Here is a 25,061-nt window from a genome sequence, read left to right as displayed (position 1 = left end):
AAGATTTGGAGAACTATTATACAGTGTGTTGTAAATGGGACACAAACACAGCACAGGCAGAATAATTCAACAAGGCGACACTGAAGCCAAGTTATGTTTAAGTATTGAACCGCATTAAGTGTTTACAAAGAGCTGTCTCACAGAGTGACAGTTAGGGGAAACCCCTCTCCTGAACTGTAGATATCTTCTCACTGCATACCAACAAGAAGTGGCAGACCTGTCAAGCTTTGGATTTCTCCAAATGTTGAAGCAGCATGCGCAGGGCTGCAGTAAGCACGCGGCTCTGTATCTTAAAGGGTCCAAAACCAAAATCACATGAGGTCAGTTGTAGCTAATAGGATAATTAATTAATAGGTTTTTCTGCTTTAAAGTTAGTATTTCTAAGTAGCTACTTCCATCAGTCTACATTTAATTCGATTGCTTACAACAATACAACAATGCTTTTTTCTTTTATGTCTTAACATGAAATTAAGTGCTGACGATACTGATTGTTCGGGACCTGTGAAATTTAGCATTATATGTCGCCACCAACTGCATGTTGATGAACAATTTAAGACCATTACTGCTGTTTCAAAGCCCTCGGATCAGTTTACAACCAGGTGTGGCTCCGTCATCTTAACTTGAACAGCTAGCCTTTTCAGTTGGTGAAATGCAGAATTTCAGAATGGCAGATTGCAGTTGTTGTCATTTTATGCTTTGCCAAGAAAGGAGCTCTGGATAGTCGTAGTAACAGCAGCTGAGAGGTCAAAGGTAGCAGACTGACCTTCAGGGAGGAGCCTCGGGGGCTGACACACTTGAAAGGTTTATCCTCCCCGTCCATGGTGTCCTCCACCTTCTGCCTCTTCTCGGCTGCCTCTGCTCTCCTCTTTTCAATCTCCTCTTTCATCTTCCTCTTCTCCTCCTGAGAAGGAGAGATGCACATACCAGTTAAGGAAGTTTATCTGATGCACTCACAGGCTCAAAATATAAAAGAGGCTTCACTCCCTGAGATCCTTTAAAAAAAAAAAAAAAAAACTGGAGCATATAAAGGTGGCGCTCTTTTCTTTGCTTTTTCAGCCAAAGCCTGCTCATGCTTATGGTGTACTTCTTTTCTATTTACTCCAAACAAGCCTGTGTTGCTGGTGGAAACCTAAAGCACACTTCCTGTGCACCAGAGGATTCTGCCTGGGAATGAACTGACAGACTCGGTGCTCAGAGCAAATACTATTTCCTTTTTTCCAAGAACTTTGTATGAGTAAAATTACTTTCTTATGCAGCATTTATACTGTCATGGGTTGTCATAGGACACGAAACAGTTGCTGACACACAACCAACACAGCTCATACGTGCCACTTTCTAATCAATTAACTTACTTTATCCAATGAAGCTGGTCAGGAACAAATTCAATTACTTTGAACAAATTTTTATTTACAGTCATTGCCTGCTTCAGGAAAAAAAGCCATTTTAGAAAGCTCCAGACATTCACATTAGGTTTTTTTTTTTTTTTTTAACTGTGTTATGTACTGAATTATGAGGAGGGCTGGTGCTTTTCCAGCAGCCTTGTCTTGGTTAATTAGTCTGCCTGTATCTCTGGGCCATCTTTTAATTACAAACCAAAAGGCCTCATTAACATCACACAAGAGCAGAAGAACAGGGGCAGATAGCAAGAGATGCGCGACCACATTCAGAGCCAAGATCAACAAAGAAGACCAGTCGGTTATCACATGTGTGATACATAAAGATGTAGCTGATAGGAAAGGGTGATAGCGGTGAAGTATGGGTAGATAATGTCGCTGGTGTGCTCGTTTGAGTGTGATGCTCGAGTGTCGAAGGTGTACAGGCGAATCAACATGAAGGCAGTGTGGAAAACAATGAGAGCACACGGGCAGTGAAATTTCAAGAAAATTTGAATAAATAAGGATTTAAATAAATGAAAAGTAGTTTTTGCTATTTCATTTGTCGTCACAGTCCCACAATGTGTGCGCCCAGGCTTCTCTCCATGCTCCCTGTCTGAGCCTTGGGGAGGTGGCTCCCTCTAAAGTTGGTAAGCTGGTGAGGTGTGCATGCAGGCGGACAGTGTTGGGGCAGTGACTGAGGATGACAGGGAAGCCGAGGGCTATCCATCCAACTCATCCTTTCTGTGATGAGGCACGCTGAGCCGCTAAGGAGGCTGTTTTATGCCACAGCACAGCACAGCACAACACCAAGTACCCTCCATTGACTCACATTTTAACTATCACCAACACATATTGTACAAAGCATGAACGCTGCACATGCAAATACACTATCTATTTAAATGTATGCATTAATTCTATCTTATATTTTTACTGCATTCCCTTGTGCTGCTTCAAATTAAACATTACCCCGTGAGCAATCAATACAGATAAAGATACATACATAAAGCCAATTTAATCGGACAACCAGGTAATGCGAGGTAGACCTCCATCTCCGTGTCTTTCTAATATATAATGAACACAGCACGATGTACAGCAGGATGTACCGATGACTCCTCAGAGGTTGAACACCACCAATAAAAATTGGATGGAAGCTATATAGGTTAGCTCGTTAGCTTCCAAAAACAGCACAGAGAGAGCGAGACAAACTTAACAGCACTTTGTGTTGAACTGTTGTGAGGTAACTGATGTCTCAAAGCCCAGATAACCACTGGAGCATGGGTTGTGTCAACATTTGTAGCAACCAGACTAAGGTCTGTTGCACATGAGAAAAGTTGATATTGTGTCTTACACCTAATCAACTGCTGCCAAACACAGAGGCTGGAATGGTTTTTTTCCACAAAAACATCCTCTATTAAGACCTAAACCTAACCAACCCTTATTTTCAGGAAAACACAGATCAAACAGCAGCCATTAAAAAGCTGATCATAATCCATATCATCCATACCTCCTCTTTGGCTTTCCTCTCTGCCTCCTCCTGCTTCTTCTGCCGCTCCTCCTCCTCCAGTACCTTCCTCCTCTCCTCCCTCTTCCTTTTCAACTCCTCCAGCTCGACCTCGGCCTCCTGCTGCTTCTGCCTCATCCTCTCGAACTCCTCGCTCTCTGCGTCGTCGCGGCGGCGCTTCAGCTCCTCCAGCTTGCGCTCTGCCTCCAGGCGGGCAGCGTCGTCCTGGTCGTCTCCCACAGACACCTCGGGGGAACGTACACTGCCACGACTTGGACAGGCGCACAATGATACAGGTCAGTGCACATAAGCAGATGACAACAAAAACAAGCAGGACACAAAGCTGGTTGACATGCAGGTTAACACCAGACATTTGATACAAACTGAATATTTTAAGATACACTTGAAGGATTTGGGACGAGCAAACACACACAGGCAGTGCATGTGCAGCCATACAAATAAGAACAATCACAATTTCAAAGATAAAGTCACAGTTCAGCTGAAGTTTCATTCACGCTTGAAGCTGTGGATTTACTGTAAGTGACCCAATTGAACACACACTACTCTGCTGCGGCTGAATACTGAACAGAAACTGCCTGTTTGGTTGAAAATCTGATTTGTCCTTCTGTTTTTGCATAATGCCTTTGCCAATATCTGAGCCACAACCAATACATGACTGTTAGATCAGTCTGACATGGCAGGCTGCAAAAAGCTCTGATGAAACTACTTTGTGGATTCAATATGACAACTTCAACTTACTCCCTATAATTTTCAAAGTGAGATCAAATCCGAAGTAGTATAATTCAGTAAATTTCGTCATGATTTCATCTAGATTGGTTTCACTTCTACATGATGTAATATTTAGGATTTAAGTGCTGGAATATATTTTTTTTTCCTTTTCTTTTTTTTTTTTTTTTTAAACACTTCTGGGCATCTTATTTTGGAAAGCAAGTGACCTTTGTCAGGCAACTGGATCTTCTCAGCTGATCTTTTTGTCATGAATATAAGGTTACTGCAGTAATTTTCCACAACTGGTTGCGTGTAGACAGACACTGATACTACGCATCAGCTTAGCGCAGAATTATTTATAGGAATTATTTTTCACTTTGGGATTTAAAGAAATGGTAATTTAGTTCTCAAAATAAAAGTAGCATGTCTTTTTCAGCAGATGGTAGATATTTGATTGCAAACTTAGTAGGTGTGTTTTTCTAATTTTTTTCCATTAAATGTCATCAAATGACCACATAAATCTTAGATATTTGGTTTTGAGCAAACCAATAATAACTGAAGAGTTGATAAAACCAGACTGGTGACTTTGCTTGTGTGATGATATGTGTTTTTACCTGAGGGTCCTCTCAGGTTTCCTATGCTGTTTGGGATCTGCCTCCTCATGCAGTCCTCCGTTCTGCTTCCTCTGCTCCTCCCTCTCCTCCCTGGCCCCGCCTCTCTCATTCACCTGCGCAGAAACACCCATCAGGACAGTGAGCAGACATGCAATGAAGGAGTATGCTGAATGGACGGGATCCACCATGTGACATCATGGGCTGTGACATGGGACGGAGAACACACCCCAAACAAAATAACACAGAACATCACATCAAACAGTGTCCACTCCAGAATTACTGCTGACAGAGGATTATCTAACATGCGATCAACCTAGGCGTGTCTGTATATTTTCTTTTTCTCAGGGTTAACCATCATCAAAAACACCATTTACGTTTTGTAGAATATAATTATTTTGTGTGTAAACAGAATGCTCAGTCAGAATAAAAAGCTGATTTTGTTAACCTGTAGAAACACAGCATACAATTGCTGATGAGGCTGTCTAATTTTTAACATTTGATTGACCTTTTTGGGTCAGTTCAGCTAAAAGCAAACAAACAAACAAAAAACTAATTCCATTATTATTATGGTATTATGGAAGGATAAGAAATGTCATTATCTGAACAGAGCAATTGCTGAGGAACATGAATTGTCTTTGGAAATTGTTTTTACACCATTAAAAGCATCCTGAAAGAGCTCTGTTCCAAAGATGCCTGAAACACCCATATTGACTAGAAAATAAATTGTCCACAAGGATCCTTATTTGTGCGAGAGGAGGCTCTCTCCACTAGATTTCAAAGACTAAAGTATCCACTTGAGTAGCTAAAACTGTTCAGATGTTTTGTTGGCCTTTAAAACAATGAGCTGCTGCAGCTGTTTAAAGCGCACTGATGAAACTAAGTCAGCTTTCAGCTCACTCATAATTTTTTTCATTTCCAAAGTAGCCTAATAAAAAACATATTTCATTCACCTTCTACTTATTTTTTATGATAATGATAAATTAAATATGTAAAATATTAAATATATATTAAATAAATATATAAAAAAAAATTGATTGCAATAGATGTGCCCGCCATCTATTCATTATGTTAGATTGAATTAAACCCGTCTTCTCTGCTACAGTCAGCTTTTGGAGTGGAGTCAGTTCAATGTGAAATGTTGCTGCACTCATAGCTGAGGTGGAGGACGTGCAGAAAAGAAAAACAGTGATCACTCTGTGGAGCATAGCATTAACCTTATTAAAAATCTGACCGCACGGCTATAACCACACCTCATAAAATGTTTGCTCAGATACCTCCACATTCCAAATGGTGCAACCCACACTGTGACGAGAGAAGGTGTCTGAGTAATTTCAGTGTCTGGCTCTGGCACAAATCACACACTCGACAAGATGGCCTTATGAAGAGGAATTTTTGTGAGTTTATGCATATCTCGTTAGGACAGTGAAGTTACCCAGATTTGCTGTGCTGTGTGTCACACCTCTAATGAAAAGTCTTACCACATGCGTGATACCTCATTCTCATCTGAGTGCAGTATCTCAGATACTTCATTGTCCTCTTCAGTGTCATTTATGAGTTTAACACACTTATTGTCTATATTATCATCCTCAGGTTTCTCTTCCGCTTCCCCTGATTCTAAAGTAGCCTCCTCAGCCACTGATTTTGCTGAGTTGGCCTGATTTGTATTTTCCCTGACTATCGAATGCGTTTCTTCTTCAGTGAGTTCCTACGGAAAAGGATTACAGCAGCTCTTTCAAAGAAAGATCAGGGATCAGCTCAACAATGTGCAATGTGCATCACAAAGTCAATAAATCAACACCCATACCTTGTTTTGAGCTTTAGGCTCTTCAATTGATTCCTACAAAAACAAGCATCACAGTTGCAGGGACTGTCAGCAACAAAAACACAAATAGCTTGAGTACATGGACAAAAACAAACAGATGACTCACCTCTTCTCTCAAGTAAGACCTTCTTGGTTTGTCCTCCGCCACTTCCACTTTCTGCTCCTCCTGTTCATCCTCATCTACGCCCTCCACTTCTTCCTCTCCACCATCAGGAGTAGCTTCCTCTTCCTCTCTCGGCTCCTCTCGCTCCTTCTCCTCTCTCCTTGAGCTGTATGTGAATGTCTTCTCTTCTTCTTCCTCATTGTCACGGTAACGACCCCTACGCCAGGAGGAGGGCCTCTCCTCTTCCTCATTGTTTTTCTCCGTGGCGATGCTGTCGTTGTCCTCTGTCGCAGTGGGGTCCAGTTGCCTCTGCCTCTCCAGCGCTTCCTTCATGCGCCTCTGCCGTCTCTCTTCGCGTTTGGCCATGCGGTCCAGCAGGGCTTGGTCCTCGTCGTCTCCACCGCCTCCATAGGAGCTGCTCACAGACACTGTCTCTGTCACACTAGGAGGAGAGAGAGGAGACAAATATTTCACTGTGTGGTAATGAGGAGGAAGCGTTGAGGTCAGAGCGACAGACGTCAGTGTGTGAAGTGAATGCATAATATTATCTCCTGTTAACCAGAAGATGCCCTTGAAGTTTTTGGGACCTTATTAACTGATTGGCAGTACCTTTAAACACCTATGACAACCCACGACAGGAGTTATAAGTAAAAGAACACGAAAGCTCAAGCAAATGTGGACTGTACTGTAAAGAAGTGGCTGCTGAGCTCCAACAAAAATATTCAGAAATATAAATTAATCGTAAACACTGAGAATACATTGTGAATCGGTAAGGTTCTCTAAGAATATCGGCCCTTATCTATACACTCACACAGATAGCAGCTCCCTATCAATCTATCCACTATGCATTTCCACAAAAAGATGTGGACCGATTGTTCGACTGACTGAACTAAACTCAAATTCACAACTATTCTGACCTGAAAGTCTGGCAAACATTATCCTTGCATCTGCACAATCAACAATGGCTAGTCAGGGCTGGATCCTGCCATAGCATCCTCCTGCACAATCCCCCTGTTGTTTGACCAGCCCAGGATGTATCACTGAGCTCATGGAGGGGAAACATTCAGGGCCACAAAGCAACGTCTGTGTCAGTTGATGTCAGAGCAACCCACTATCACTTCTACTGCAGCAAAGAGACGATTGATCTCAGTCCTGAAATGCATAGAAATTGATTTTTAGCTCCATTGTTCCTCTGACAGTCTCTCTGATTGATAGACTTGAGAGCAAAAGTTGAAGCTGTCATGTTGACAGCTGGGATTGGGTGGGGACTGGTGCTCAGTGCTTGCCTTTGTTGACGTAAATGTATTTCAGAGGAAGAAGAAGGAAAAATAAAAAAGGTCATTCAACATTATAGTTCGCCAGCTAAACAACACAGCTCTGTCTAGCTCTCGATGTGTTGATAGGTTAGTGGTAAGAGCAATCTTCATTGAATCAGGAAGGTAGCGTTTTGTGTAGTTTTTAATCCCAAAAAGACAAGAACACAAGTTTGTGTTTCTTGTACGAGCAATCATTAACATGACTGGCTGAGTAATCCAAAATCATAGAAACCAAACATTAGCATTTTCCAAACACTTCAGATAGCCTTTGTTATAAAAGTCTTCTTATAAGTATTTTTTTAAAGTGCTAAGCTGTCAGAGAAGGTATGAACAAGGTGACATAAGTGACAAAGAGAGTCTCATTCAGCCTTTTAGCACACTGTAATGTGCACAACCCTGACATACACATTCAACACCGCTTTTTCAAGTTTCTTTTGCTGAATAAGTCATCTTGAGAGGTCAAAAATCAGTTGGGGACATTGTGTGGAACTAAAAGTACATTAAAAAGCTACCAAACTAAATCTAATTAAATTTGAAAGAAAGTGTAATTTTGCTTTGGGGGAAAAAAAAAAAAAAAAAAAGTCTAATCAAATATATTTATACAGCGCTGCCAAATCAAGGCACTTGAAAACAAACTCTTTATGTTTTTTATACTCTTTATACAGTGGCGAGGAAAAACTTCCTTTCCACCAACTACCTAGGCAGTTGGTAGGCAGACATCGTCCCTAAATTTGCCACAGCTGTCATAAGGAACTACATATTTGCTATGCAAGAATGAAACACTTGTTGTTCAACTAACGACTCCATCTCTCATGTATTCCCTTAAAAGGGGTTGTATCTTCTTTGTGGCGTTCTCCATTTTCTCTCATAGAAAAGGTTCTTTATTGTTTCTTGATGAAGTATAGCCCAGTTAACCAGGCAGGATGATGATTGTGTTGCTTTATGTGCGTTACCTGTGGCTGTTGGTCATAACCAGACTGTCTGGTTGTCCACTGAGCTCCTCGCTCTCCCTGCTCCTCAGCCTCTCCTGGCGCGCCCGGCGCCTCCTCTCGCGTGCTGCCTCTTCTTCATCATCGTCATTCCTCGCCAACCTGAGGCAGACAAAAGAAGAAAGAGAGAAAGTGAGAGAGAGTCGGGACACAAAGAGAGACATTTTCGCCCCCCCCCCCCACCCCCTCCCCCTCAAAGTCCCACAGTTAAAAACTTCAAAGTGAACGATTCCTGAAATTGGACTGTAATCATTGCAGTGACCAAACCTGATGGATTTGTCCAGAGTTCTCTCCTTCTCTCCTATCAAGCTGACCTGTCAGCTGTGCAACAACGAATACTTCTTATCGTGGCAGCAGTTTTCATGAGCTGATAAAACTCAGTCTGGAGACTTGGCTTGGCCGAGGATTAGAGAGGAGGAGAGAAACTGTGTTTTCTGGCCCACACTTTATACTGGTCTGCTTTGTGTTGAAATGGATCAAACTGGATTCGTATAATTTTTTTTTATGCGGCGAAACAGCCTTGAGCCTCAAGCTTATATTTCTACAAGGAATTTATTATGATATTAAATCTAGAAATCACATGTTTCTGATCGTATTAAACTGAAGCTGAAATATCTTATGTCAAAACTACTTATCTGTGTTTTCTGCTGACATGCATTAAAAGATATTGATTTTGGTTTTACCAAGACCAGTATCTGAAAGCTTAGTTCCAAAATCTTAACCTATTTTTTGAAGAGACAAGCAAACTAGGCAGAAAAAAGATTACACGAAAATAGTTGGAGACATTCTAGTTTTAAAAGCACTCATTTAATATTTGTTATTTCTTGAATATTTTTAAGACCTTCAATGACACAAACTTCTTTTTTGACACACTTAGGGCAACACAAACGTGAGCTCTGACATTTATGCTTGTAAATCATTAGCATGAAAGCATATCCTTTAATATTTCCAATGGTGTTCGGCATAGCTTCTGCCCCCGACTTTGCTGCTTATCTTTGGTGGTTTATTTTTTATTATTACTGTGCATGAATGGTCAAGCATGCAGTAGTTGGAGAAACGTCATGCCAGGCCATGTCTAAAAAAATAAATAAATAAATGAAAAAAAAAAAAAAAATCATGGGCTAACATCTGTTTTTTGCATAAGGAATTTAACAACTTCTTTTCTCTGCAATCACCATTTTGCTTTAACAGAGCAAAATCCAAAGCAGTCATGCAATGGATTATGCACGTCTCTAATAAATGCTGTGGATTATGTAAAGGGTGCGGCTGCATGCAATCGTCAACACAGCTCCATTGTTCCCAATCTAGTTGGCTAGCTCACTACTGTATATTTATGTGCTTCGATTTGATTAAATCCAACGTGTTCAGGCCTTTCTCCTGAGCCGGCCCAAAGTTATCCTGGCAGAAGGAGAAGAAGAAATATTAGCATTAAAGAGATAGAGAAGTTGAGGGAAACAGGCAACACCCTAAAAGTATGCTTGATGATGAATTACACATCACAAACTGAAAGTGTGCAGTTTTCCTTCTCGACATAAGTTTTCAAACTTCTGCGTCCGGCCGCCTGACATCTATGAACTCAGCTCCATGCTTGATCTGTGTTGCCCTGTCTGACCTTTACACTCCCGCTGCTACCCGCATGCCTTACATCACCGTGCAGCCTTTGAGGTCAACCAGCGAAGCGTGCATTGCATGTTAATTGCAACATGTGTGGCTAGCCTGAGCAAAAGCAGCTTGCGTTCATGTGAAGTTTCACAACTTGTGAACACTTTTCCCCTTCCTCTACTTCCCCTGCGCCGCTCCCCTCCATCTCCTGTTTCTTCCTCTAATATGAGGAATGTTGTCATAACAGAACAGATAAATCTGTTACCGCCCAAGTCGGACCTATGAGACGATCACATCAGTGACATCAGGCAATGCTTTACATGTGTGCATGAGTATATGCTTATTTCAGATAATTCAGTCTTTGAGGATTAAAACCCAGATGAAAGTTACACTCTTTCAGCATGAAAGCTAGTTCACTGCTTATCAGCAGCCTTTGTTACCATGGTGATATAGGATGCTAAAATTGGCCATAAAAATTATATTTTAGAGCTCAGTAAAATTAAAGTATCTACAGCAAGCAAGAGTAGCTAACATGAACAAAGTAAAACAATTAAAGCTGCAGAAAAAAAAACTGTATTGTTTCACTTAACTTTCTTTATTGGTAAGACAAAGAACGGATTACTTCTCCTTTCAGAAAATTAGAAAGTCTTGCTTGAACTAAAAAAAAAAATGTATTCATAAATTTTTGTTTTCAGTTTTACTCACATTCTATCAAATTCTATTGACTTCCCCCGAGTAGAAAGAACATTAACCCTTATTTAAAAATGTCACAGTGATATGTTGTTTCTGCAAGCAAAAAAAAAAAAAAGAGTTGCGAAACAACTGCTCCCAAAGGACCATGCCGTCCCAGAAACAGCACTAAATGTCATGAGAAAGAGAAAATGACAACATCTAAAAATGGAACAGAAAAGAGTCCTGGGTGGCGGTGACGACGACAGTCTCAGGGCTAAAGATTCCTCAGTAGGAAAGAAGAACAAACTCCTAAAAGCTGAATTAGCATTCCTGTCAATCACGGCCTTGGCTAGCGACGCATACACAACCAAAGCCCTGATTTAATATCCCTCTCCTTACCTAGGCCCCAAACTCTATCACCATACTGACACAGAAATATGGGCAAAGGTGGAAGGGAGGAGGGGGGAGGAAGGGGGGAAGGAGAAAAGGAGAGAAACAGAGAGAGCGAATTAAATGGAGAGTGAAAATAAAGAGGCGAAGAGGGAAATGAAAGACGGGAAAGGAAAGGGCGTGCACGATAATGGAAAAAGTAGTAATCTGCAGATTTTATCAAAGATGACATGTTTTCCTGTACAAAATTATGTGTATCACTGTTCTAAACTGCAGGTATATGTCGGCCTGTATAAAGTACACTGTATATGCTCTTTTTGTGGGTGGCCAAACACAGTACGCTACACATTTCTGACTGACATCATGGACCAGTCCACTTCGTTTTACATGTGGTAGCTGATGCATCCGAAAAGGAAATTAAAAGTTTTGCAACATATGTGCGGGAATCCCCCATTCACAAAGAAACGGTTTGCATGGACGGGAAAGACACACAAAACACTGCTATCAGTGAGCCTATTAGGGAGAGATATGTCCAAATATTTTCTTTACAGCAAAATATCTCAGAAATGTCAGTGAAAACAATTTTGGAAAAGCTCATGAGAAAAGACTTCTTCACCCCTCCTAAAGCGAGGGAAGAGAGGGAACGAAGGGAGAGAAGTCAAAAGAGGAAGAAGAAAAACGTTGGAGAGGGGAGATGGGAGAAAGAAGGGATGGAGGGAGAGGGAAAGTGGGTGGGGGACAGCGCTGTCAGAAATGCTGACCCATTCCCACGCTGGCCTCTCTGGACGGTTTCCCTTCCTACCGCCGGCCCAAAGAACCACATCATACCCCGTCAGTCTCTCCTCCCCGCCCCTCTCGCTGATGGGCCGGCTCCAAGAACACACAATGTTAGCCATGACAGAATTACCCGGGACTGCATATATTTTTGCTCACAGATGAACAAGGCAGTATGATATGCATGTTAAATGCATTTTTATTTGATTTTGATTTTTTTTTTTTTTTTTTGGTGAACAATAAGTGCAAAGTCTGGATTTAAAAAAAATATAGTTTTAATAATATCCTAGTTGATGTGTTGGATAAACATAGATAAGCATCTCCTTCTCGTTTCTCAATTTTTTATTTCTATTTTTTTTTTAGTATCAGTCTTCCTCTCAAAATATAGAGGCTTAAGATGCAGCACCAGGTCATGTCGGGAAGAGTCCATTCATCCAAAGTGGGGATTGTTTGGCATGGCTCATTCACAGAGGATGGGTGTTATTTCCTCAGGCCTTCCTGATCTCTCGGGCAGAGGGGCCAGCACAAATGTAGGGAATGATGAAGAGTAAGTGAAGAGTATGTTGTGAGAGAGAGAAGACAAGACTGACAATAAGAATGGGGATAACAGGACACAGCCAGTGAGGATGAGGAGGAGGGGAGAATGAGTAGATGAAGATGTAAGTGAAAGAAGGAAAGAGCAGGTGAAATTATCGAAAGAGTCACTGAGGAAAAAAGAAGAGGAGGATAATGAAAGATGAAAAATAAAAGCTGTGGAAGAAGAGGGATAGGACGAGAGCAGTCCTAAGACCATCATCGCCAGGGGAGAAGGAGAAGGAAGATGGGATGCAAAATGAATGACATGAGATGGAGTATGAAGGAGGAAAACCACAAAAATAAAAAATGAACGCCCCTCAACAAAGACATCAGAGAGGAAATTCTAAACAAAACCTCAATAAGCTAAATATAACATTAACGGATTTGCTCAAAATTTTAGGGGAAACATGTTTACTCTCTATCGTGAGGGGTCAGATGAGAAGGCGGGTGCCTCTCTCCTTTGTGCACGAGAAACATGAAGCTACAGTCACCAGCTGGTTAGCTTAGCTCAGCATAAAGACTGTAAACAGAGGTGAAAAGGTGGACTGTACTAAAGCATTGTGAAAAGAAGTTGTGGGTTTTACTGAGGGCCTTATTTTTTTGGCCGTGTTCTCAACTAATATTCAGCAACGCTATGGCGTGGTATGGGACAATGAGCTGTTGAAAGTGCCCCAGCTGCATTCAGCAGGCTATGCATACTACCAATGTTACAAAAGACTATATTTAGCTGTAGCAAACGGCCTTTGGTCACTGAATTAACTGGGAACATTCCACATCTATGGGCTCTCTTCTCAGATAAAAAGGCAGAGGCATTCCCGTGTCAGTGACTCTGAATAGGAGCGTAGTCTAGCATCGATCGACAGCACGGATGGGGGAAATTGAAGACCATGAGTGTAAGAAACCTTAGCAGGGCATAACGTTTTGTGTGTGTGTGTGTTTACAGTACAGAATTACAGGGGGTATTGGCACCCGCTGAGCACCTTAATGTCAATAATAGCCTTACGATTTTAACTGAGGCTGATATAAGACAGAGCCGCTGAGAGTTGGTTCTCTCCCCAAACACACACACACATGCATCCTTGAAACGTGAATGGAGCTTGTCAGGACTTCATCACCTGATGCTGATCCAGATACGCGTGCACACAAGTGCAAACACCCACGCACTCCACTGCATGCACATGCATGCACTTAAGCACTTATCCTTACCCCTATGCATGGCACAGACAGGCATGAGGACAATCGACCAAGCCAAAAAAACAGCCAGCCACATAAAAAAAAAAAAAAAAAGCTAATTTCTCACACATGCTCGCAAACAGACAAATTCAGTGTCCCAGCATGTAGGAAACAGCTCATGGAGACCTGGCGAGTAAACACTTATAATAGCCAGGAATTTGGCGTTCATACAGTCATTATTATATGGCGCTGCTCTCTCTCTCTCTCTGCAATCTCCATCTTCTCACAGTGTGTTCAGTGATGGCTGAATGGAAGCAGGCCAGCGGGGCAACATGTGGTTTTGAACAGTCAGACGAGAGGGGCATGTAAATATTGATTGTTTCAATATATTGGCAAAAATGGAAACAATGTCGAGATGTAATCTTTTATCAATAACAGGAGCAGCGTGTCGCCCACCAGCTGACATTATTGCTGCTTGGACCAAAAAAACATACATGAACAAACTCCAGCCGAGCTGGAAATGTAAATGTAGAAGAGGTTTATTACGCTGCCCCCCACCACCCTTTTTTCCATTTTGCTCTTGGTCCATTTCTCTTTCAGTCAATCAGTCTTCATCTCTTGTCTCTGTTGGCTGTTCGTAATTTTCTTTTCTGCCAATCTTCTCTGTCTTCGCCACATTACATAAACACGCCAAAACTGTATAGATAATTCTAGCTGTGGGGGGTTTATAGGGTTTTCTGTGTCATGAAATATAACTACAGCATGATGCTTCACTTCGATCTACTATTTTAAATTCATCTAGGGAAATGTGGCGTAAGAAACAAGAGGACTTAAAACTTAAAGAACGCCAAGGAAGAAAATATTGCATAACTGTTGAAGAAAAAGAAAATATACAGGATCTTGGCATTAAATGGCTATTGGAAGCTGTCTCAGTTTGTAATTGCTGCAGATTCAATAGCTATGGAACTATGTGAATGTAGTAGTAGGCTGGCCTTATTTATTTTACTAGTTAATTCTCTAACCCCCCCGTATTTTTCGACTGGGGGCAATGATGATATGTATATTTAAAGGGAGAAACTACATTAACGGCATATTAGCGATATTTGCTGCTTGATATTTGAATATAAAAACAAAGCATAAATACTTTCTGGAAGCTGCAAAGCTAATGCGTGATGGGTAAAAACCAGCAGAGAATTCATACCAATTTTCCAAGTTTATGAAGCATTTTATTGTCTTTAAATTAACTTTTTTGTTTGTTGGCCTACTAATGGTGCTCACACCAACTTAGTTTCCAAACAAATTATTAACCCACTGTACACGACCTACTTAGTCTAAAACCAGAGGCAGACACTAATGATTAGCTTGATGGACATTTTAGCATGGTTTTTTAGAGGCAAGTGAGCCTGTGTGTCAGTGTTAGGGTGCCTCTAACTGAACTAAAAGGAGAGTGATCATTAGATTAGGATTTTCCAGGTGATAGAGCAATAATATGAGACACGATTATGTGGGTGAGACTCTATTTGTCTGTGTTTTTGTCATTCTATATATTCTTCCTGCTAAACATCATTCACAGGGTTAAAGGCCCTTTCTGCATTAAATAGCATGCTGGAAATAAAAGTTTGGAAAATATCAGCAATGCAGCACGCCCAGGTTGATTTTCCACGTCTGGTTGAACAACCTGAACCTGGATTTGATTCACTGGTGAATCTCCACTATTGTAGGCATTTTCCTTGATACAGAAAAAGCTGTATTACCTTGAGCAAAGTAAGTAACAGCAAATGTTACTTGTTTGGTCGAGCGAGACATCTGAGACATATCAGCAGTGGTCAGACCTATGTCAGCTTGTTTTTCATCGCTGATGGAGAAACTGGCTCTTATAAAGCCGGTCTTGGAGATGCATCAAAAAGGTAAGTGACCTTGGCTGGTATCTGCATCCATATCAGCCTCATCCTTAATTGCAGAGGCTGCAGCACAGAGGAGGAGACTTGTGAAAAGGCCATAAGGGCTATAAAACGCCTCCTTGGCAAGCTATGTATGAAGCTCTCACAATAAAACCTCCCCTTGACTATTTTTGATTACTGCATTTGGCATGTTACCACTCAATCAATTTACCGAGATGAACTTAAGTTTAATCAATTTCTTCCACTGAATCAAAGGAGGTTCACAAGGCCAGAGTATCTGGGAGAGAAAATTGGAAAGAGGGAGGCAGGGCGTGATTGAACATTCCCACTTAAAGGTCATCTCGCCCCTTATCAGATTTCTTATCAAGCCTTTTTTCTTTGAGCGTGGGTTGGGGAAACCAATATTTGCTGAGCGATGCCTTTGGAGACCTAGAGGAGGGTCTCAGCTGTTACAGCTCTCTGCCTCGTGTTTCTACTTGGCAAGAACATCACAGGAGGTGCGCTGTGCATTGACAAATAGAGTTGAATTACACAACACAGGCTGCTCCTTCAGCTTCACGCAGCCAGTGTAGTGAAGACTGAAATGACAGGAACAACGCCCCCCCTGGACAGCAGGGCCTCTGTGGCTCCAACTACAAATTAAGCCTTTGTGAAGGACTGACATTTTACATGTTTTCTGCTTTGCAAGATAATTAGTGGGAAAATCGTGAAGTGCTAATCTGCACATGAATGAAAGGCAACCGAATGGATCCTACCGCTCAGCCTCCAGGCGCATCTCCTCCCGTTTCTGCCTCCTCAGCTCCCGACGACGCTCAAAGTCCATTTCCTCCATGATTGTGCCCTGTGGGATGACATCATCGAACACAGACATGGACATTTAAAAAGATTTAGAAGGACAGAGCCTTAACAGGACAAAATACTATTTCACCGGTCAAATAAAGCTTTAGTAGCAGGTATCTGGTTTTCAAATACCGTATGTCGTCCACTGGATTAAACCAGTGACCCATATCACCTAATTCATCAACATCACAATTTACTTTAATGTTTACTATTGGTGCCAATATCATCGTATTGTAGCTTCATTTAGCTGCCACTAAGGCATTACATGAAGTTCCATTCACTCACTTGGCATGAAACTTTTATCTAAAATGACTTCTCAGTGAGTGCATCTATGCAATAGGAAACCTTGGCTTATGTACAACAAGCATCCTTCACATTAAAAGCTGATCCAACACAGGGAAGATTTTATGCTATAATTATCAGGATTGTGCTAACAGAGATCATTCATCAAGGACAAAAAAAAAAAAAAAGGGATGGTCATTTTGGGCATGCTTTATTTTGGTATTGTATCAGTTTTGAGCTCTGCATGGGAACAGAATGACGGAACAATCCCCCAGGACTAAAAATCTTGAGGATAACATCTTTAAGTGTAATTACTCCTACGACACATGGTAGTGACCGGAGGTATGCACTGCAGGCGTAGCTTCAGGCTGGGAAACAGAGGACGGAGGCAGAAAATGAGAGGAGGAAGAGCAGAGATGGAAAGGGAAAGAGAAGAGAGGCCAAGGCAGGATGTTAACTCGATCAGTTATGAACAACCCTCTCTAAAAATACCCCAATAGGGTATGTGACCGACTGTCCTTTGAGGACAGAGACCACCCAGGAGCCGCTGAGCCTCTCATCATATATCTATGATCCCCACTAAACTACCAGCAACATCCACTGTACACCGACGCTGAGCGAATATACACAAGCTGAGCATTGAAGGTGTGTGACAGCCGTGGGCTCAGTGAAAGCACTGAATAACTTCATATAACAACGCTATAAACTTTATTGTGAAACAAATGAAATAAGAAAGCAATAGGTGAGGCAGCAAACAAGATGGTTAAGTGGTTAAGTGCTGTGGGACAAATTTGGAGAAAGAAAGAAGTAACTGGGACAGTCATACCTTGACTCAAACAATGTCTTTTCCTTCACACCATGCCAGCTTCTCACAATGACTTTTCCAAGCTGAGATACAATGCAACAACTTCTAGTAGTAGTCTCCCACAGTCCAGCCTCAGCTGAAAGAAAAGGCAAATGCCTGTTCCTTCCCCTCCCTGCTAGTTGTCCCTCCCTCCATCCCTCAGTGACCTCCTTCCTTTTTTCCCCTCAGTTTTAGCCCCCAACTCCCTCCCTCCCTCCTTCCTCTGTCCTGTCTCTCTTTCTCTCCCTATCTCCACCGCTAACCGTTTCCGTGTTGTTTACTGACATGTCAGAGCTTGGCTAAATTCTGTGCAAGGACATGACTCGACTGACTCTTGAGTCCAGCTTCCTGTGTGCCATAGGTTTTCTGGTTTTCCTTCCATCCACAGGGGGGGCCGAGGGGCCTCTTCATGCATAGACATCTGTTTACAAGTAAGGATTCCACACATGCATGGAGGTGCAACATTACAGCATTTGTGTACATACATTCAAACTGATAAAAAAGACTACTGAGCACATACAGATGTCCACATGAGCAGGAAATGCGCAGGAGAGAAATGCTAAAGGAAACCCAAGGATCCATCTAACCCACATCTTCTCACCCAATCTCCTCCTCCCGATGTTAGTGACCCTGTACAGTAAACACTGGCTTGCCTCCCCCTGTTATTATACTGCAAAAGAGAGAAAGAGGGTGTGACATTACAGACACACAGTGTCATTTCTGACATGACACATGGTTGGGGGGGGGGGGGGGGGGGGGGGGTTCATACAACTGTAATTAAAACAAAATGAGACCATTCACTAAAACCGACAAGGCCTCCAAACATCAACCAGTGTAATCACACACTTCCGATAACAAGCAATGACAAGGGAGACAAAGTTATTAGTAACGCAAGCACGGCAGCATATAAATTTCAGAGTTATTGTTGCAAATAATGCATGATTTATGCAGCTGAGAGGACAGGGTTTTCATTTTGTGTTCAATTATGTACAAAAATGGCTGTAGATCATTTTAAAGATGTGTCATTTAATCTTGGAAAATGTTCAACAGTGAAATTAAGGTAAAAACAGATTTGTCAACAAAATGATCAAAAAGTAAAGCCTGAGAATAATATGAAATAATATGCTATCATATAATATGTTCTAAAACTGATTTATTAGGTATGAATTGTGCTGTTCATTAAATACAGCACAGTCACAGTGTCTTGTCTCTTCGTGGGGCAACACGGTGTGGAACAGCAATAGAAAAAAAAGCCTTTGGTATGATGTAGAAATGTAATTGCTGTGTGCATCACTGATGGGACCACCCACACTTTGCAAAGCTAACACGGGCAGAACAGGAGAGCGACGGCATTCCAACAAGCTGAGCAACCTGGAGTCACAAGTTTGTGACATTTTCAGAGTTCAAGTTCAGCCTGTCTTAGCCTGTCCGATATAAAACATCTTCCTTCCTTCACTGCATCTGTGCATTTATTCCACTATTTATCTCCAGCTATCCACCTCCCGTCTTTCTCTGTCTTGTGTTTTCTTCTCCTCCCCCTCTTTCTCTTTCCCTGTCTGCCCCATCCTTCTACAATGGCTATAATGACACATTTACCAGTCAAATTACTACCTGTCGAGACTGCCAGACCCTGGCACAGAACCCAGTGTCTAAATGCCAGCCTCTTAAAAAGCCTTCAAGCCAGGTTGATATTATCCTGACAGCCACTGGGATTACAGAACCTTCTAATGTCTCTATCTTTCCCATGAAGTCTTAAGTTAAAAGCAGAGAAACAATAGAGCCTTATCAGCCAAATGAGGGACGGAGTAGATCAAGCAAAAGTCTGGGAGTTGAGCTGAGCATAAGCATGAGCTAGCAGTGCATCTATTTTTGGGTTTTGGTGAATTGTTCCTAACACTTGGCATGTTGCGAGAGAAGACTGCAGCTTTTTGGTCCGATTTGTTTCTGTTTATTCTCTGTGCAAATACGCCCTCAAAACGTTTAGACAAACACATTAATCTCCACATTATGGCTATGGAGTTATGCGAGGAATGCTCCTATTTAACCTCTGATTTTAGCAGGGGGGACTTGAAAGAGCCTCTAAATTACTCATTCACATTCCAGTTTTCCAACTCTTGTGCGTGCCATGATTGTTTTGGTTGGTCAATAAAAGGAAATTAATGTGAGGATAAACAAGTAAAAAATGCCTTGGCATGAGTTATGTGCTTGCCAGCTGTGAGGTTGGCAAATAAAGGAACAATGGTGACTTGTTACAGCTGGTGGTTACGAGGGTGAAACATCACCAGTGACCAGCAATGCCTTGGAAACTGCCATATAAAAAAAAAAGAGAAGAAAAGAAAATGTACTTATTCTTAGCATTAAGGGCTAAAACTTATGTAAATGATCATTTATGTCAATTTATATACTATCATTTTTAAGCAGCTCTATGAGACACTGCTTTAACCTAAATGTTAATGTCATAACAATAACATCATCCAAAAGACAATCCTAGCATGCTAACTAACATTTAACGGGCCATTTAATTAGCACTGAAGAAATACAGCTGAGGCTGGAATGATGAATTTAACATCGTTTTTTTTCCATAAGCACGTACAAGTACTTGAAATTGTAATCCCAGTTTATATTAAAACCGCAACACGCTATGTGATACTGTTGCTGTCCTTTGAGTTTCCATTGGATCAAAATGTTGTGCGAAGCTGTGAGGTCACAGCTGTGCAGGTTTTCAGGTAAAGAAAGGGATCCCGCACATCTGGAATGTGAGTGGAACCGCGGCACAAAGCCTGGACACTCTAGATTTCGGTAAATGTTTTGCCAATCTGCTACAGTAAATAGTTTTCAGAGATACACACTACTACTGCAGGAAACAAGTCACCACACGAGACAGATGTGATAGCGAAATATGTTCTGACTGCTGCTACAAGATGTCAAATGGCATCCAAAAAAACTAATGCCAAATATGACTGAGAAGATGCACAATTGGCTTCCTAAAGTAGAAGATTGTGGATAACGTGAAAAAGTTTTTAAAACTTGGTGGATTTCAATATTTTGGCATCAGCCGTCTTCACCAATCAATATTTTGTCAGCCAGACTGCAACCCTGGGCTGAAAATCCAATTGTCTCCACCAGCTGACAAATTTGAGGGTTTTATTATGACAGCAGGATTGCCTCTTTTCAAAGTCTGTTGTGGGTGTGGTAAACTAGCGTGTGCGATTCACTGCTCCTTCACAACAGAAATGATTGCCACTGAGACTTTCCATTGGTCTGCGCCAATGGCCATCCTAACTTAAAGGCAACTGGTGGAGTTGTGTCTGCATTTGGAGTGTGTATCATTGAGGCCATCCTCCCTCCCACACACACACACACACACACATCCCCCCACCCCACCCAAATCACCTCCAGCACAAAAAAAAAGTGTCTTCTCCATCGACACATTTACAACACTGTCCTGCTGGGCAGGACATTTTGGAACTACAAAACAAGGTCAAGTTTTAACGAAAGGCAATACACATATTTGAAACCCAGAAGGATTTAATATTTCTATAAATCAAATTTTATGTGTGCTGTGTCCTTTCATTGGGACGAGAGGCCAGAGAGAGATATTAATTGCAGTCAAGCACGTCATTAAAGCATCTATATAGGGAGAGACTACAAAGGTAGGTTAACTGACACAGGGGGAATATAACTCCTAACCATTTGTATTTTGCTGTAGGACAAATCAACAGTAAGCTTTACATTTATGGGAGGATTGGATTCTAACTTTACAGGAGATGAACACACCAATGAGAGGTACAGGAGACCAGTAGGTGGAAAAGAGACAGGGCCACAGTTCCATTGGTTCAGTCTTAACGAAAATATATGGATTATACGGTATTTTGACAAGGTAAGAATGATCATTATAGGATTTTATTGCCCAGATGAACCCTCAGCAGTAAAACGAAGAAGAAGAGAGGAGTAAAGAGAGAGAGAGAGACACTGCATGCCTGCAGGTAGCATACACTAACAGCTGTTTTGGCTGTGGCTCAGGGGACAGTTTGAGTTGGGTAAATTTAACGTTTTCTGCAGGGGTAAGAAGTCTCTTGAGAGTAGTCTGACAGGGTGGTTAAAATATGTTCTGCCTGTGTGCATCCTTATAAACAGTATTTAACAACCAAGCTTTATATTTGGAAATGCGTATCAATGCAAACGTGCACGTGGAACTTTCCTAACGATTGCTGGCGTTTCTTTGTCTGACACTAATGGCACAAAACGTGCATGCTAGCGCTCTGTGTGCGCGCGTTTATGGCACGGTAAATGTGAGTACATGTGTGATATCCATCGCCACCTGCAGCACTGTGTTTGGAAAGCTGCCGTTGCGGTTGTGGGGTTTCTGTGCTATGTGTCTCCTCTCACACGTCCAGGCCTCGGCAGCATTAACACGTTTACAAGCCTTGGATGCAGAGCGGCTGTGGATGAGCATTCATAAATTCACTGGAGGTTTTTTGGCTCGGCCAGGCCAAGTCTTTCTCACTTTCTTTCCATCTCAGCTTGTCCTTCTCTCAGCTTCATCTGTCATCTAGATTCTTTTTCTCAGCCTGCTTTCCAGAGCCCGATCGATACGCGCAAATATACTCTTTAGTGGTACACAACAGGGATTCCACTTTTGATTTGAAACTCAAATTGAACATGAAAATTAAATATTCCAACTGTAACCATCTTTATGAATAGACAATTCACAGCTTATAAACCTTCTAATGCAATGCAATGCAACAATGACCTCTCCATCTGACATTTGCAGGCAATTCTTGCCATTTTTGTGAAGTTAACCAACTATGAAAGTACCAGCCCCTATAAATAATGATCTTTCATTCATATTTGTTTTTGTGATATTGTTTAGTCATATCAGAACTTTTTCCCTTTGTAGGCAGAGTTTATCCTAATGTTAAAATGTCCTGCTCTATACTAACCAAAATTTCACAGTCCTTGTGAATTATGTTGAAGTTTAAATAATGTGGACACACTTCTAGTTCACTTGTATTGTATTTGCATATATGTTTATCGGTGTATATGCTGTTATTGATGCTTTTAATATCTCAAATATCAATATGGTTATAAAAAGTGAAACTCCTGAATTAAGTTGACTTCACATATCCAGTTGTATTCTCGGTCTGCTTCATCCTTTTCTCACTGATTTTCTTGGAACACAATGCACCAGCAAGGCCAACAGCTGCACACTATGTTCAGCCACAATGGGAAGAGATGCAGGATTGGTCGGCTGCGATTTAAGCTTAGTCACGGGTTTAAATTTTACAGGATTTAGCAAGATCCAAGCAGCGAAGCCTCTCTCTACTTTTATGTGGGTCTGCGTCCACATGCGACAGTGAGAATATCAACTACAGTAGCCTCTGTCAGAGTCCAGGTCTTCAGCTGCAACTACAAATTCTAGGCAAAGTATGAGGTGGCCAACTGCATCAGCGTTCAACTCGATCTCAACATCTGCTTTCCACTCAAACTCTATCCCCCCCAAAACAAATTCTTTGAAAGTGTGACTTCAGCTCGAATGAGGAAAAATTTCACAGAGCATGAGCACACGGCATTCACAGGCAAACCTGAGAAGCTAACGCTACCGCAGCAACTGAAATGCGGTGGTGGGATAATGGGCCGACGTTTTTGAGGGTTAGAGGGGGAAAAAAAAAAATGCCTCAGACGCATTGTCATTAGACTTAAGATGTGCCGATCAGATGCAGTCCTGCCCTCTGTGCTGACTCTGGCAGTCCGAGTCGAGGGGAAATTTCACATTGGTGTAGGGAAAAGACCTGAAGGTTAAAGATGTTAAGTTTCCATTTAGTGAAGAAAAAGGAGACTCCTGCATTCCCAGACAATGGTTCACATTCCATAACACCTCTCTATTCCCCGTGAATCATACACACACTGAGACATACGGATGGGGGTGATCTGTTCACACACAAAACACAACTCTTGTGCATTATTTTATACATGGTGCTGTGCAAGGACTGCTGGGAATAACCAACCACCAAACCGAGATCAAACATACGCTCAAAGCAGTAAGTGATTATTAGTGATGAATCACTAACAAAGCCGTACTACACTGAATGCTTTCAAAAGTATTTAAAGCCACTGAAGACTTGACTTTTGCAACCACTTTTGTATTTCTGTAAATTCTCTTCTCTTCTTCTGAAAGAAGAGAAAATATTTACTTTCTTTCCTAAGCATTGAACAGCATTAAACGCAGCTTTAAGCCTCCTGAGAATGTCATAATAATAAATAGCACTTGTTTAAATTATCCTTCAAATTGATGAATCCCTTTTGGAAAGGAAGCTGTAGCTTGATACTTTTTAAACTCTTGTGCTACTCTGATAAAAACTAATGATTCTCCATGTAGCATTCTTGAATCCTGCGTTTTATTTTCCACCATCATTGAGATAACCTCTCTAAACTTTAAGCACACTGTCATCTGTCTGTATATTTACAGTATGAATCACTGTTCTTCAAATATTTTTCTCCTCTCTTGGTTGTATACATGGATGGGGGTTGTGCACTGTTCACGGCACTTTACATCTGAAGATATGATAATCCATTCTATTCTGTGGAGACACAGCTGAAAACACCTGCAACTCCAGCAAGCGGCGTCCCCCCTCAGGCTGAGGGTGTGTTTATGTGTCCTTAAACCTCACACCTGAAGTTCAGTCACACTCAAATTGCAATAAAAACATGACCCTAACGTGCCGTATCCATCATCTGAACGCAAGTGATTTTTGACAGGCAGGTTTTAGCACAAAGATGCTCCATTTAAATTGCAAACACATCATCCTTCTACTAATTTTTGAAAGAGATCTGAATAAATCCAGCCTCAGGAGCTCTTAAAATCTTATTTGACGGATTTCAAAGTGAACCACTGAAATGAGATGATAAATTCTTATTTGTCAGCTGCTGATCCAATTTACTGAATTGAATAAGTATCCGAGAGGAGTTGATTTAGCAGCTGGCTAAAGAAAAAGAAAGCTATAAAACACTGTCTTACTTTTAAATGGTGGTTTAAGAGGGACATTTGCATTAGGAGTTGGATTCTTACTGCCAAAATCATAAATTATACAGTAAAAAGGCAACTTCTTTGTGGAAATGAAGCAAGAACCAATTCAATTCCTCTCTAGTCTTTGACTTTTAAAAGCCTTGTGTCCCTTTTAAAACTTTCAGATGCTACACCCACAATCGGGCAGAATTGGAGAAAAAGCATTCCAAAAAGTACAAATCCCACACAAAATAGGGATGTTTGTACGGCATCAAAAGGCTACTGCTCACTGGCGGTGCTCCATATGACCAAATATGGAAAGAAAAAATGCTGCCTTTTCCCGTAACCAAACTGGGAAAAGGGGAGGAAAAAAAAAAAAGGAAGGTTTTTTTGCATGCTGTGTGCACAGTGAGATAGAGCTCTCACACTCACTACACAGTGGCCACAGAGTTGGCTCCCTGCAAAACAGCATGACTGATGGTGACGGTGGACCTGTCGTGACATCTCAGTGAACACCGTCGGGCTCGCAAATACACACACCTGCACAACTC

General features: G+C 41.5%; 1 protein-coding gene across 7 annotated transcripts in view; it reads right to left on the bottom strand.

The window, feature by feature from the left end:
- cald1a (caldesmon 1a) overlaps window positions 1–25,061 on the bottom strand; it is a 47,826-nt gene that overhangs the window by 8,990 nt on the left and 13,775 nt on the right. For 3 of the 7 annotated variants that reach the window (XR_003840431.1, XM_029495156.1, XM_029495158.1), the window contains exons 2-9: window positions 16,294–16,379; window positions 8,415–8,552; window positions 6,149–6,587; window positions 6,025–6,057; window positions 5,713–5,925; window positions 4,221–4,333; window positions 2,881–3,148; window positions 764–901 (exon numbers count right to left, since the gene is read on the bottom strand). Coding sequence is in view for 6 of the 7 variants with exons in the window: in XM_029495156.1 (XP_029351016.1) it covers window positions 764–901; window positions 2,881–3,148; window positions 4,221–4,333; window positions 5,713–5,925; window positions 6,025–6,057; window positions 6,149–6,587; window positions 8,415–8,552; window positions 16,294–16,370 (1,419 nt within the window). In the remaining variant the exon portion in view is untranslated. Of the gene's footprint in view, window positions 1–763; window positions 902–2,880; window positions 3,149–4,220; window positions 4,334–5,712; window positions 5,926–6,024; window positions 6,058–6,148; window positions 6,588–8,414; window positions 8,553–16,293; window positions 16,380–17,486; window positions 17,626–25,061 lie in introns of those variants that run through there. The other 4 variants (XM_029495159.1, XM_029495160.1, XM_029495157.1 and 1 more) reach the window with 3 other exon arrangements.

The sequence above is a fragment of the Echeneis naucrates genome, chromosome 23 (assembly GCF_900963305.1).
Source record: "Echeneis naucrates chromosome 23, fEcheNa1.1, whole genome shotgun sequence".
Lineage (NCBI taxonomy): Eukaryota > Metazoa > Chordata > Actinopteri > Carangiformes > Echeneidae > Echeneis > Echeneis naucrates.
Note: the sequence above shows the minus strand (reverse complement) of the source record. Positions and strands in the feature narration are given on the sequence as shown.